We start from the raw sequence: 15,187 nt of genomic DNA on the forward strand, positions 1-15,187 counted from the left end.
TCAAATCAGTTTCTTTTTTGGAACTGTCAAAACGATTTGCTTATAAAGAGAAAAATACTTTTTGTAAGTGTAATAAAAATATGTGAAATGTAGCGATAAAGAGTCTGTTTAGACTACAACGGTTTCACTCACTTGAATTTTTAGTCGCTATTGGCGACATGTTTCATTTGGAGTTGCAGTCGCCGTAGCACTCGAGCCTGAAGGACCCCCGAAGGGCCCGAAACATGTCGCCAATAGCGACTAAAAATTCAAGTGAGTGAAACCGTTGTCGTCTAAACAGTTTAAAATATGTCTAACGAAAGTTTAATATCGAATAAAGAGCCTAAATATGAAAATTAAAAACTAAATTTAAAAATAGACTTTAAATAGAAAATCTTCCCCAAATAGCCGTCTGGCAGCGTGCCAATAAAAATAACTGGTATCTATGTTTTTCTAATAATTATCTGGTGCTTTATTTCATGCATGGTGTTAATATTCATGGAAATCATATAACGTATAAATCCTGTGCTTTCTGTATGTGCCTTTTTCATTAAGCTATATTAAACCTTTGCTTGCTAGACCTTTTAATGTCCTCAAAATTATTGGATTTTTCATCAAACATGGGTTTATTTATGTAATTTTTTGGTTATAGAAGTTATTAAGTAAAGTTACTTATTACTTTAAATATGCTAGAATATGCGCTACCGAATAGATTTTTTAAATTTGTATAATTTTAGCTAACTGTGTATAGAACACACCCTGAAATAAAGATAATTAATAAAAGTCAAAACCAGGAAACGGGCCATTATCAACCACTTAAGACAGTGAACAGGGCCTACATTCTGCTTCGTACAATTCCATTCATATTAGATCAATTTATACGCGCTTTACGGTTGATACTGTTTTTGTTTAGGCAAGAGCGGGAATGATGTTACCAATATAATTCATAATACATTTTTTTAAATAAAATCTGGGTCGAAAATGTACTCGTAATACGTAACGATGGACGTATAGATAGATCAAAGAGGGTATGCTGAGTGGAACTCAGCTAATTTAATTTGTAGTACAAAAAATGGCGAATTGAGTCGAGAATAAAAAGTGGTTTCTAGGAACAGCTTTATTAGGTACTTTTCTTTAGAGAATTTCTTATACAAAAGTACGTTTGAATTGGGCTACCTGGTAGGTAAGGGTTTCAAATAAGTATTTATTTCTATATTCTTGATCGATGAACATGTTATTAAGTATTTAAGCACATATTTGTAGTTTTTTTTTCTTTTAAGTAATCCTAAAGGAGTAAGTTAATTTTTGTAAGAATATTTGATAATACTTTTTTATTTGATTTTTACCCTACATAGTAGATTTCTAATCCAAAATCATGCTTGGTAAATAAACATGTTTTTTTTTGTTTAGCCGAGAAATAATATACTTACAAGCAGAAAAAAATAGTATTTAAAAAAAAAGGCATTGTAGATGTCATTATACCTTCATCGATCAATTAAAATTGCTTATTCATAAATACTATCTGCTATCACCTATCAATACGTGAAAAGAAATCTTGGTAATATTTAGACTATTAGTCGGTACACTTATTTTAATTTGTGGGTACTTAGTTATTGATACAAAAACACAGCTGAGCACAGCAGTCAGTTGCCAATAAATTACTGGTCAGATACATAGGTAACTAACACGATTTAATGAGAATATTTAGGTACTTTTGTTACTATTGGAAATACCTTGGTCTTGGTTATGAGTATGACCGTAGCTCAGCGCTGAATGTGTTAAAGTTTTAATGCGCTCCAGCACTACACCGTAGATTAGAAACAAAGGTGTATTTGATTGAATTTAAAATAAATTATTCCACACCATGCATTAAATATCTGGTGCTTTATTTATTAAATAAAGCACCAGATAATTATTAGAAATACATAGATATCAATTATTTTTAAACACAAGTTCTATTTAATAAATCAGATAGAAATATAAATAGAAGGTGAGTTGACCGTGACGTCATTGTGTGATGTTTAATATAAATTCCATATTAGCAAATCGTTTTGACAGTTCTAAAAAGCGGCCAAGTGCGAGTCGGACTCGCCCATGAAGGGTTCCGTATTTAGGCGATTTATGACGTATTAAAAAAAAACTACTTACTAGATCTCGTTCAAACTAATTTTCGGTGGAAGTTTACATGGTAATGTACATCATATATTTTTTTTAGTTTTATCATTCTGTTATTTTAGAAGTTACAGGGTAACAGTTACACATTTTACCACTTTGGAAGTGTCTCTCGCGCAAACTATTCAGTTTAGAAAAAAATGATATTAGAAACCTCAATATCATTTTTATAGACCTATCCATAGATACCCCACACGTATGGGTCAGATGAAAAAAAAATTTTTGAGTTTCAGTTCTAAGTATGGGGAACCCCAAAAATTTATTGTTTTTTTTTCTATTTTTGTGTGAAAATCTTAATGCGGTTCACAGAATACATCTACTTACCAAGTTTCAACAGTATAGTTCTTATAGTTTCGGACTGTGACATACGGCGGACAGACGGACAGACAGACAGACAGACAGACATGACGAATCTAAAAGGGTTCCGTTTTTTGCCATTTGGCTACGGAACCCTAATAAAAAAGAAACTGATTTGACTACTAGGAGCTACGGCTCTACGGTACGTTGTAGAGCCGTATCATTTCTGACGCTACACCGTAGCACTGTCATTGCTACGCTCTATCTTGATCTTGCGCGTAGCAATGACAGTGCTAGCGCGCAGCTACGTACGCGCATAGATTTGTATCACATCAATTTTACCTTTCCTTGTTTGATATGTTTTTTTTTCAGTCTTTTTTTCGGACAAGTTTTTCTGTTGTATAGGTAGGGCACAACTGAGGTTTTAACCGATGATTTTTTAACACCACCAAAATACAAAAAAGGTTAAGTTATGTCATGAGGCCGATTGTGATCGAACTATATGTTAATGTTTTAATTAGTAATAAGCGCAAGGGAACACGGCGTCCCATTTTTCATTCCATTTAAATATTAATATAAGCTTAACGTATGTGAGAAAGCGTCCTGAAAATTATTTTTCTGTGAAATACCCAAATTTCCGCAAATGATTACCTAATCAACAAAAATCAAATAGAAAATATATTTAGTCAGAATTTTCCGATACATTAATTACAGGTTATGAATTTGATATTTCGGTATGCATATATCGACGATAGGTACTTCCATGTGCGAATATCGGCGCGATTCGGGAAATGATTTAGAGATTCACTAGATATGAAATAGTAAAGATATGTGACGTTCCATGGCAAAAGGTACCTTATGGCGGCTGGCGCTTACGCTATTATCAACGCCGTACCCAAAATTTAGCCGGGGCAATGGTAGCTTTTGTCGTGGAACGTCACATATCTTTACCATTTCATATCTAGTGAATCTCTAATTCATTCCCCGAATCGCGCCGTGTGGATTAGACGTAGGCTTTGTAGATCACATTTTATTCTCTTCTCCGATATTCACCTTCTTCCGATAGTCTTATCTCAACAGCATAAGACTTTCCGGTCGGTGCTACATCTATTGTCAAGTAGCAGTACTGATAGTTCCGCTACTCGATGCTAGATGCTAATAGTCTTTTTGGTACTAAAACTGATGTATGGAGTGAGCACTCTATGTATTTTTTTCTCTATGCTACTGCCTTTGTTGGCACATTAATTACCTTTGATGCGCGGACGAGAAACCGACACCGTGGCCATGGCAATCCCATCGCCATCCCGCCGCGCAATAAGCTATCCGACACCACTGGGGTCTCCACACGCGGGCCCATTTTAGTGGGCCAGTATGATGGCCCATCGTGTAGAGGAACCATTAATTACTACACACTTCTCTAACTAATGGTCCGCTCTCTTTTTCACTATAATGTTGGTAAAATGTCAAATATGTCATGTCATGTCTGTGTTGTTCATAATATTTGTTTGTTTTAGGGGCCTTTCCTTCCACAATCAAAAGTCCACACCTCGACTTGATAGGATAAAAGCCATTGGAAAAAAAATCGTAACTTGTTATTTCAATCAGAATACGCCCCCAGGACTTTTGTTTACTTAGGTTCCCTGTGATCCGGCAAAAAATAGGTATTCACTTTTTGTTTAAGTTAAACAGGATAAATAAAAGATAAAATCTATGTAAGTACGTATAAAAATCCTTACTTTTCATTATTATTTCATTTTTAGTCACTTTGCAAAACTAGGCCTATACAACTTTTATTTTTATTTTTATTCCAAGTAGATCTAAAATATCTGTTACACTTTTCCCTTAGGATATTTTTCATTGTGAAAGCATTCAAGATAAAGATAAATAATTATATGATGATGATTAACAAACACATTACTAATATACAATTAAGATAATATTTATTACAAAATAAAGACAAATAAATACCTATTTCAAAAGCTTAAAAAAACAGCGTGTTATTTAGTATTTTGAAAGACAAAGACAAAACAAGATTGTCCACAAAGTAGCGGTAGAAAACAAGATTGTCCACAACACAAAGTAGCGGTAGAAAACAATTGTCGACAAGCACGCCACAGGGCGGCCCGCATAGAATTTCTTTCAATCTGTATTTCCCGATACAGCCTTAGTGACTTCGTGTTGACTCTTGTTGGCTGTGTTTCGTCGTATTAGGTTTTTTAGCTTGCTCTAGACACTAGATTGTACCCATATTGAGATAGATTATCATATTCATTTATTGATTTTGTAAAATATTGCAATATTTAAGTATATTTCATTGGTAAGTAATATAATATTTTCGTTTATGAATATGAACGCTAATAGAGTCATCTTTTGTGATGTTTATCTTAAAGCAACACATGTCAAAAAATCCAAAAATACTATATTTTATGTTTTCACTAGATTGCTCATCTTCATCCTTAATGTAGCCAAGCAACTGAAATTGTACATGCGCAATCGAATATATTTATAACTGCCATCATAAAAGAACTAGTTCAAGTAAAAACTGGTACGATAAAACCGACTCTCCTCTATTAGGTATGTATTAATTTCTATCCGGTGGTTTTAGAATGAGACATGGACACTAAACTACTTAACAATAGAATACTACAAGTACAAGTAGAAGACAATTACGCGCCAACAACCACGCTTTCCTGGCCAGGGAGCGGCATTCAAGGGTCAAAGATTCCATCTTGATTCGATATTGATTCGATTTTACTGAGTGTATCCCGCTTGTGCTTGATTATTGGTGCGAGCAAGATACCATTTGAAAAGAATATTTATTAGGAGAAAATAGGCACATACAATATCTGAAAAGTTTATAATCAACACTTTTACCTGCCACAGACATAAAACATGAATTTAATAGTAAACGACATTTTTCCTTATCATTAGAAATCCTCAACTCTCCTGCAATAAATCCTGCAACTAATGTTAAATCAAATAAACTTAGTTCGAATGCTGCTTCCGCCCGCATAGCACACAATTTCTTTCAATCCGAATTTCCCGATACAGCCTTCGTGACTGTGTTGACTCGTGTTGTGTTCCATGTCGGCAATTGACGGGACATTTCGAGTTTTGTTCGTTTTACACGTGTAATACTACGTCGGGAATGAAGACGTATTGTGTTATAACAGTTTGCTTCCATTATGAAATTGTTTGAAGCCTGTATTCGCGTGTGCTCAGTTTTTGTTTCTTTTGTTCAAATTTTATTGCTGTCTACAATTTTATTTAAAACAGATTGACTTTTAGACGTATCTGGATTATTTTTATCTCGATTTTTTTCACAACACTGTGTAAGATATTAATAATATAAAATTTTAAAAGGTGTTTTTAGTTTTCTTGTTATACTTTGTAACTAAATGAGAGTAGCGTAATTTAAAGTTATCTTGCTTTTGCGGGTGTTCCCGAACCGGTTAATTAAAACAGATCCAAAATGGTAACGGATCCAACAAACTGGATTGAAATTTCTCGAATAAACCAAAAAACAAAAAATAATAATCACAACCCATTATAGCTCATAATCACACAAACCCGCAATCCGATTTGCATAATTAAACTATTAACCAAATTGAATTCAAACAATACGATAATTCATAATTTATTAAACTTAAATCGTTATCTAAGTCATCTTAATAAGCCACGCTTAGGAATAAATCCTTGGAGTTTTTTGAAAATGAAATTAGCCGAAAAAGACCGAGCCATTAAAATTACATTAGCATAAATAAGAAGAATGCTAATCTAAGGAAAATAAATCTCGGGCGGGAAATAAAAATAATCCCTTGGCCGTTCAATGAGCTGGTGACGGATTTACTTTACGGCCTAGTCCAGAAAGCTGCCTAATTAATTTGTATTGCTGTGCCCCTTGCTTTGAGCATACTAATGCTCTTACTTACAAAGCATTTCTTTCTTGGGTGGGTAAAAAAATAAGGAGCTCATTTTGGTACTGCTTCATTGGTCCCTTAATTATTGGTTATTTTTATAACGGTATGGTATATTTTTGTTGCAAAATATGGAATCAAAATTGTAAGTAAACGAATCCGTACGTAAAATTTCACTTACATTTTTTATCGCAAAATATAATCCAGGATTATTCTGTCCAATAAAATAAAAGCCGTACGTAATTCGTAAAGGTTATATTTGAAGAAGAATGTCAAATAATATTTTAACATATTTCTAAAAAGAGGCATCTTCCAATTTTCAATTATGATAGCGATTTGTTATGCTTGCCATTATTATCATGCTATGATCGATATTCCCTGAGAAAAACGTCAAATCACGATCATATTATCACTACACTTCATAAAACAAAGTCCCCCGCGTGTGTCTGTTTGTGAGTTTGCATGTTCACGATAAACTCAAAAACTACTAAACGGATTTTCATGCGGTTTTCATCTATCAGTAGAGTGATTATTTTGAATGGTTTAGGTGTATAATTTGTTAAGGATTTGTGTAACCCGTGCGAAGCCGGAGCGGGTCGCTAGTCAAAAATATAATGCAGTGAAAGATTCATACTTATCTACTATGACTTTTTTTTTCGTAATTCAAAATATGAATTGGTTGGTCTTCAAATAAAAGTAACCTAAAAACCGAGATAAAATTAGTTCTCTATCGTTGACATCAAATATTGTGGATTGTAACAACCTCAGAGCTAGCTCAGTACGAGCCATCTCTGAGAATACATCACATAACATCACATAAAATATATTTACAAACCCACACAAAGCTTTATCAAAAAATAATTTACCAATCCGAGACACATTTCAAATAAAATAAATAACTGCGAATTTCAATTCCAATCTCTGGGCCAATTCATCATATCCGTGCAAATATATTTGACATTTAGAATGTATAACGCTACCCACAACAGTTGAGGTTTGAGGTATTCCCCGGGGAGGGATATTGCAAAAGCTTTGCCCAAATTCGTCCATCAGTTAAAACCAAGTTTAACACTCTTTTATACTAATTAGCCTTTAGGGGAAAAACTCTGAGGGTCTGGGTAGAGGATAGGAAATGTTGCCTTTTCAGCCCTTGGGACACTTGTTTAATTCTAAGGGTCGTCTAGACCGACGATTTGCGAAGTTGCATGGATTATGCATAGATACACGAACGGTAACCGGCCGTGTGGGTAAATTATGTTTACGGTTGTTTTGGGGTTTGAATTCCTAATTAGTATATGGTAGTAATTAACAAAGTGGGTATGGGATTTGATAACAAATTTTGTGATTTATTTTTACATCTTCTAGGCTTTAGAATCATGTATACCTACACGAGTAATAGGTACTACGAATATAAAGTGCCCACGTTAAAAAAAAAATGGCGCCCCAGAGTTAGATTAAGCTAACCCTCACGGACTTCTGGCAAGCGAATTTTCACGAAAATGTAGGCCAATTTTTATTTTATTTTGTGGTGTTTTTTTCTTCTCTTTTTCTTAATAGAGAACTCCTTTTTTATCAGTACTATATAAAAAAGGGAACTCCTTTTTTACATAGTACTGAAAAGCGCAGCTTCCGTATTTCCTAAAAAAACTTCCTCTTAATTACGAATATGTATGGTATTTTCGTCTTTCAAATATAATATAAATAAATTACATACCTATATTATTTTTGTCCCCAACAAGCTCTTAAAAATAACCAAGTTTTAACAAAATCTGACGAAAAATAAAACGAATAGCAACATCCCTAAAGAATCAATAATCATATTAAGACACCATTTCACCTACTGTTTTTGTACTTCTATTCTATTCATTTTTGATATCAGATATTGAAGGTATAGTCCAAAAAACAGACGAAAAAATTCTTCAAAAAGCTTCGACAACTATGGCACTATAAGGATCCCCTCAATTACTATTTCATCACATCAGCATACACGTTCCTAAAACCATATTACACGATAATGGCGAAGGTCCGGCCTGACCTCAAAACCTACGCCTGAAATGGGCGCCAATGCTTCGGAAGAACCCTCTTTCTGCAAACGACAATGCTGAATCTTTTATTAGTTTCGTGAATGGACGCTCAGTTGACATAACCGTCGTGGACATCTGTTGTGATATTACGCCATCCTTGCCAGGGCGTAGTTTCATCGATCGGGACCACTCGTAGATTACTCCCTCAGAGAATTCGCATTGTGAAAACATACCTATGAACACTTCAGAGGCCATTGTTAATATTACAATCGCTTATTAGAAAAGTAAATAATTATATGTAGGGATGACCACAGATCTAGAATGACGCTTAGCCCAAAGGGAAGCCAATACGTTTATAAATATTTCATGAGAACGAATAAGGCAGATTACAAATGAAAAATCATGACTAGAACTCAATAGTTGATGTACCAAAATATTAAGTTAGCGGATTGGAAAATACGAAAAGCTGTATTCAAGAGATACGAACATACTATTACAAAAGCAAATAATTTAGGAACCAACGCGATCACATATTCATCAATAGATGAATTCAATACTTCCATTAACACTTGACATCAGTCCGAAATCTAGATGAGAAGAGAGATGAGAGATGACATATGTGAGGATATGTCACGTGATAATTTCCATACATTATTTAAGTTTCAATTGACGTTTTCTATAATCTATTAGTTTCAAACCAACTACCAAGTAGTGTTAAATTTAATATTGATCGATATCTTGAATTCAAACAGATCGTTCTTAAAAGTGGATACTACTGAAAATGAGTCCGGACGCACTATAATTAATAGTATTTATAAAATAATCTATAAGTATCTATAAAAGAGCTGTGTAGTGATCCCTAGTTCTTTCATCTGCTCTATCTAGTAAGAACAAGTGATCTATAATCCCACTATATCTGGCCACATGGAATATCTGAGCAAAAATTGAATTCCTCTGAAAACGTGCGCGGCCGATTTCGGGAATCGGTGAGTCGGCAAATGCTTAATCAGCTCCCTTGCCCTCTGTTTTGTTAATATTAATATGGGTATTTTTCTGGCGCATCTTGTGCGGGTAACAAATTCCTGGTAATCATTAATTGTTTGGGTTTAGTTCAAAATTATTTTGGTTTTCATTTATACGTATACGGCTGGATATGTAGAAGCTTTGTAGGCAGACGATTGTAGAGTTTAATTGCATCAGAAAACTATATTTACTACTTCCTGAATGTTTGACTGAGAATGATAAACAGTGATTGTGAAAGCGATTATATTACGCTTTTTTCCTCAATGAATAGTAAACTTATAAAGGACAAGAACACTCGAAAGCTCTAATCAAAGGGTACAACAGCAAAATCACTAAGGAGCTTCTAGGGCTCAAAAGGCACAAAACGTGCGCGGTGACCAGAATACTGACTGGACACTGTAAGTTGAACAAGCATATGTTTCAAATTGGCAAGAAACAAGATGCGACATGCAGGTTCTGCCAGGAGTCAGAGGAGACTGCTATGCACATTCGCTGTTCCTGTGGACCATTAATGTCAAAAAGAAATACCTACTTAGGGCGGCATGTATTGCAACCCTATGAGGTACAGAACGTTACGGCCCAAAGCATCTGTAATTTTCTGGATGCAACGGGCATTAGTAATGAACTTTAAAGGGCCGTCACAATAGATCAATACCTGGTCGACGTGACACTTAAAGGCCCAGTACCACCCCAAACTTATAAAAAATGTTATTTTCTCTTTAAACTTGGACACATAAGTGCGGTTTTTAAGTGCGGCTAGCCTTCACATTGGGGCCTGTTTTCACATTAATTAGTATTTATTGCGAGCTCGAGCTTGCACCCTGCTTATTGCGTTTAGTACTTATTGCAAATGTACCTTAATTCAAAGTCTAAATTTCAATTACAAGTTTACACCTGAGGGGCTACCGAGAAAACCGAAATCGCGGATTGCGGCGATCTTTCTCTTTTACTCCAATGAAGGCGTAATTAGAGTGAAAGAGAAAAATTCCCGCAATTTGCGAACTTCGATTTTCGCTGTTACAACCCTAAACAATCAAAGCCTGAGCGAGGGCTTTGATTCAATACCGAAAAATATAAAATATATTTCTAACATATTCTGCCGCTTAAATCTCCAACGCCCAAACGCAATGGCCTAAAATAAAAGAAATATGTATGGGTTCGCAAAGTTACAAAATAAAGTATACATCAAATAGCAATTGGCAATTCGGAATAGGAAGGTTCGCCCTATAAAGTACGTGAGGCGGTCAAAAACAAACTTGTGCAATAAATAACCCGATCGGATAAGAGAAAGGCTATTTTATTTTCAATAAAATATAAGGTACCTACATAAAGCTCAATTGACATACAGACGCAGGTTTGGAAAAGTTTTTGCAGTAGCCGAGAAAATGGGTTTTCTTTAAAAGAAAGATCGCAAATTGTACCACGCCCGGTAATTTGTTACTCGTGTACGAGTAGTGCAAGATTCCGAACGCGTACTTGCGATACGACTTAGTCAGGAACATTATTATAGGTACGAGTTTTTTTTCTCCGTTAATTTCTAGAGTTCATTCCTGTGTGGCTATACCATCAGTTTGGCACTGACATAAACGCCATCGAGAACGTAATTTATGCATCTCGCTCGTACTCGCATATTAGTGCGAGCAAGGTGTATAGGAAGTAAATTACGTTCTCGATAGCGTTTATGTCAGTGCCAAACTGAGCCCGTACAGTGTCAGTGTCAAAACTGACATATACGCTATCGAGAACGTAATTTACTTTCTATACTTCTCGTTCGAACTAATACGCGAGTACGAGCGTGATGTATAGAAAGTAAATTACGTTCTCGATAGCGTTTATGTCAGTGCCAAACTGATGGTAGCCGTACTGATGGTAGCCGTACAGAGCTTAAATAAATTAATTTCTCCAAAAACACCGGTATTCTAAATAAGTCTATTTTGAAGATAATCAATCATTTTTTTTTTATCTAAAAGCCATTACGAGCGTGTACACTTGCCTTAAGGCCTGTTTACATATTGATTAGTGTTTACTACGAGTTCATATATTTATTGCTAAACGCAAGTACTACATTGATATGTAGTTTTCAATTGTTTGGTTGAGTTACATAATACCCGTGTTACCTACAACAACGCAGTAGCATTTGTTTATTTTTCATATAAAAATAATACAAAACAACAATTAACTTTACTTATCCATACCCCGAAGTTAACGGAATTTAATAAAAACACCGAGTATAGTTATTTAGGTACGATGAAGTAGCTACCTATATAGCGAGAGGTAAAGGCGTTGCTGCCTGCGTTAAAGCATTCCTTACCTGCCAGCGAGGCACATTATAGGCATGATCGTACCTACAATGTTCCCATACCAAGTTCTTGTCTTATCCTTCTAAGGCCCAAGGTCCTACCCATAGTACTTATTAACTTTGTTATTCAGACCCAGCTCCTTCAACAATTGTGTAGTCATAGCGTACCATGGGACCGTGGTACGCTATGACCAGTAGGACTTAATAGAAAACCCATCATTTTGTTTTCAAATTTCGCGCTTATCGAAATTGGCGTGTACGAACTTCTAAAGGACTGTTTTGCTTTGTCTGTGAGCCCTTTAACAAGTTCGTAAAAAAAACAAAGTGCTGTATAAGGTGCTGTTTAAGTACAATAACATTAAAAAAAAGTCTTCTAAAGTACTTGGGTCTGAATGAGTATAAAACAATAGTACTACTACTGGTAGGACTAGGGGCCGTACTGACTACATACTCAATTTTTCGTTAGGCCTTAGGAGGTTAAGGGCCTTCTCTATTCTCGATAATAGTCTTCGAGGCTGTTACATAGACGGCCGGATTGGCTGCAGACCAGATGCCAACGTATTAATTCACCTACTCTAAGGTAATCAGATGTGTGCAAGTGCTTTTAGATGGCGTCTAAACTTAGATAGAATTTGGTTTATTGTCATTTAAATAAAACTGGCGTTTTGCACTGTGCAACTTTAATACATGTTAGGAGATATTTTATATGACTGGGATGAAATATAAAATAGGGTTATGAAAAAAGATTTAAAGTTATTATTCACAAAAACCATCGTTTACTTTACCAAAAGGCTAACAAATTTAACAACCGACTAAATTATGGAGCACTTCACGACAAATGGCCTTACGGCACAAAAATTGTCGTGAAACTTTCGATTTTCCTTTCATTCGAGCGGACATTGTACAACATAATCGAAGAATCATTTTTTGTTACTGTTGCTAACCTTTCTCGGAACTTTTATTCTCTGGGACAAGGGTCAGCCGCTCCAGAAGAGATTAAAAAACATTATTTACCCGTGTATGGAGCTAGCGTCAAAGTTTTATATTTCTGACAGGGGACTGTGGGACCCTTTTACATGTATGCCGACACAGAACGATTAAATTAGAACTTTACGTAATTTAATATACGACTAATTTGAGTTTTATAGGGAACAAATGATTAGGCGATGCTCTGACAATTTTGCGGGTTACGTGATTAGTTACTTAAGCGTCGCTTCAATGAACGTTCAATTGAAATAAATGGCCTTGTGTGTATTAAATTTACAATTTCTGTTAAATTCACAATCTCTGAGAGACTGTTATAATTATTTTAGAGAGCATTGTTAATGTTATATTTATTTGTGTCTCATAGTATCTGTAATAGATGCCATTTGTCTGCCCTGGCGTTCCACGACCCATTCTAATCGAGAATATCAGAATAATTCTCTGTAAGCATGTTTACAGCAAATATTTATATCTAAATGTACTGTACGAGTTGAGAGATATGTACAAGATTGCCCTTTATTTACGAATTATTTATTTTTTCGCGCTCAAATATAAGTTACCTGTTGAAATACTCATATGCAAAACACATTTAAACATCTTACTCCAAATAGGCATATCTCAAGTAATATTATAATTATCAGTCGTTTGTCTTCATCAGATCACCCTCCGCTGAAAATATAGCAGTTTCTTGCACGATTCTTTATTTAAATCACTTCTGAACTGAAAAATCCATTCAACTTTAAATCGCTGTAAATAAACGACCCATCAGTAACAAAAACAATCTCTTCCGAATTTTTTAACATTTGTCAAGAAAATGGCGCCGTAGAAACTCTTTGATGTTTAACGCAAATTGAAATGGTAATTACGGAATTTTTAATAAAATGTAAACTTACAATGGTTAAGAATTAAAGACCAGGCCGGGGAGGCTTATCGGTTGCAGCGCACGTAACGATAACTACGTCACAAAGACCATTCATGAAATGTTTTTTTAACATGTCGTAATACTTTTGGATAGTTTTTTTTTTTTTATTACTTTATATTAGTATATTACCCAGTTACCCATGTTTTCAGTACTTAATAATTTTAAATGAATTCCATTCCATTTGGAAAAAAGCTAACCATTATTATTTTTTACTTTGTGCAATAAAGTCGAAATGCAATAAAAATAAAAACGTATCTAATGTGTTCCCACAGGTAGACGCAACTGCCGCGCGCAAAAATAATGGTTTTAGTGTGGACTGTGCTGTGAAGTGATTGCTAAAGGCATAATGTAAGATAGTTAACTATGTGTTCGGTAAAGTGGCTGCAGCTACTGGTGATGCTGGCGGCCTGCTGGGCCCAGGAGGGGGAGTGGAGCGAGGATGCCGAAGACCTGGGTATGTAACAGTTTTGAATGATTCACGGCTAGTTTCACTAGTCATATATCGACCGGGATATGAACCGCGGGATAGGTAATCAACTAATCACGGTTCATATCCCGGTCGATATATGTCTAGTGACTTGGGTATGTGTTATGAATTTCTTCAACTATTTACACAAATTGGTTAATATTTTTACCATTTGACGATAACTTCTGTAAATTGACCAGAGGGCCTAGTCAAGATACTAATCGTTTGCGCCGTAGCGAACGAAATGGTAATGTCTCTCTAGAACTCTTCCATATACCTAAGTGCGACAGGGAGACATTAGCGCTATAGCCCCCGTTTAGCCTATTCTGAAAGAATGGTAACTAAACTTGCTAACTATGTAAGAAAAAAGTTACTAGTAAATTCATATTTTTTGACATTTTCAATATGGCAGTTTGTTTAAGTACATAGTTAGCAAGTTCCATAGAATGACACTTTACGGAACGCTACACTGATGGCCCGACATGCTTTTGGCAGATTTTTTTAATTGTACAACGGTTCATTGACGTAACATATTTCAATACTTTTGGCCAAGGCTGCAATAAAAGACGACATATTTTTATTCGGAAACCCGAACCAATTATTACATAATGAACACGTGTTGTCGTATGCCTTTTATGTTACATCAAAGTATTTTCGGGAAGTAACAATACACGAGTAATTTCATTCCAAATAAAAGAAATAAAGCAAATTCTGTTTGAAGTGCCGCGGCTTAATGTGATGATGGTTGTCAAGTTGTTAAACCTAATTCCCTTTTTTATGTAGAACGTTTGAAACACGACTAAATGGTTTGCCCTCCTTCAAGCTGTTGTCGTTAAAATGTAAAAAATAGTTTAAACATGTTTATTTTGTAGATATGTACTAAGAGGACAATTAATCACGAAATGTTTTGAAATAAATAATAATTTAAATGGACTTATGCATAAAACAAATCTCTGTACATAAACAAAAAAACTTTGATTCATAATAGGTATATGTCAGCTGGCGGTAAAGTAGGGATACATAAATAACTATAAGCTAATTTAAAAATATAACAAAAGGAAAGTTAAGCGCCAAACAAAAATAACAATAGGTACCTATACTGAG

At 35.0% G+C, this 15,187-nt stretch overlaps 1 protein-coding gene across 2 annotated transcripts in view; it reads left to right on the forward strand.

The window, feature by feature from the left end:
- The first annotated feature begins 13,862 nt into the window (after nucleotides 1-13,862).
- LOC134655966 (neural cell adhesion molecule 1-like) overlaps nucleotides 13,863-15,187 on the forward strand; it is a 133,219-nt gene continuing 131,894 nt past the window's right edge. For both annotated transcript variants that reach the window (XM_063511480.1, XM_063511481.1), the window contains exon 1: nucleotides 13,863-14,071. In XM_063511480.1, the coding sequence (XP_063367550.1) occupies nucleotides 13,981-14,071 (91 nt within the window). In that variant the 5' untranslated portion in view covers nucleotides 13,863-13,980. The remainder of the gene's footprint in view (nucleotides 14,072-15,187) is intronic.

Source organism: Cydia amplana, chromosome 17 (assembly GCF_948474715.1).
Source record: "Cydia amplana chromosome 17, ilCydAmpl1.1, whole genome shotgun sequence".
NCBI classification, from domain to species: Eukaryota; Metazoa; Arthropoda; class Insecta; order Lepidoptera; family Tortricidae; genus Cydia; species Cydia amplana.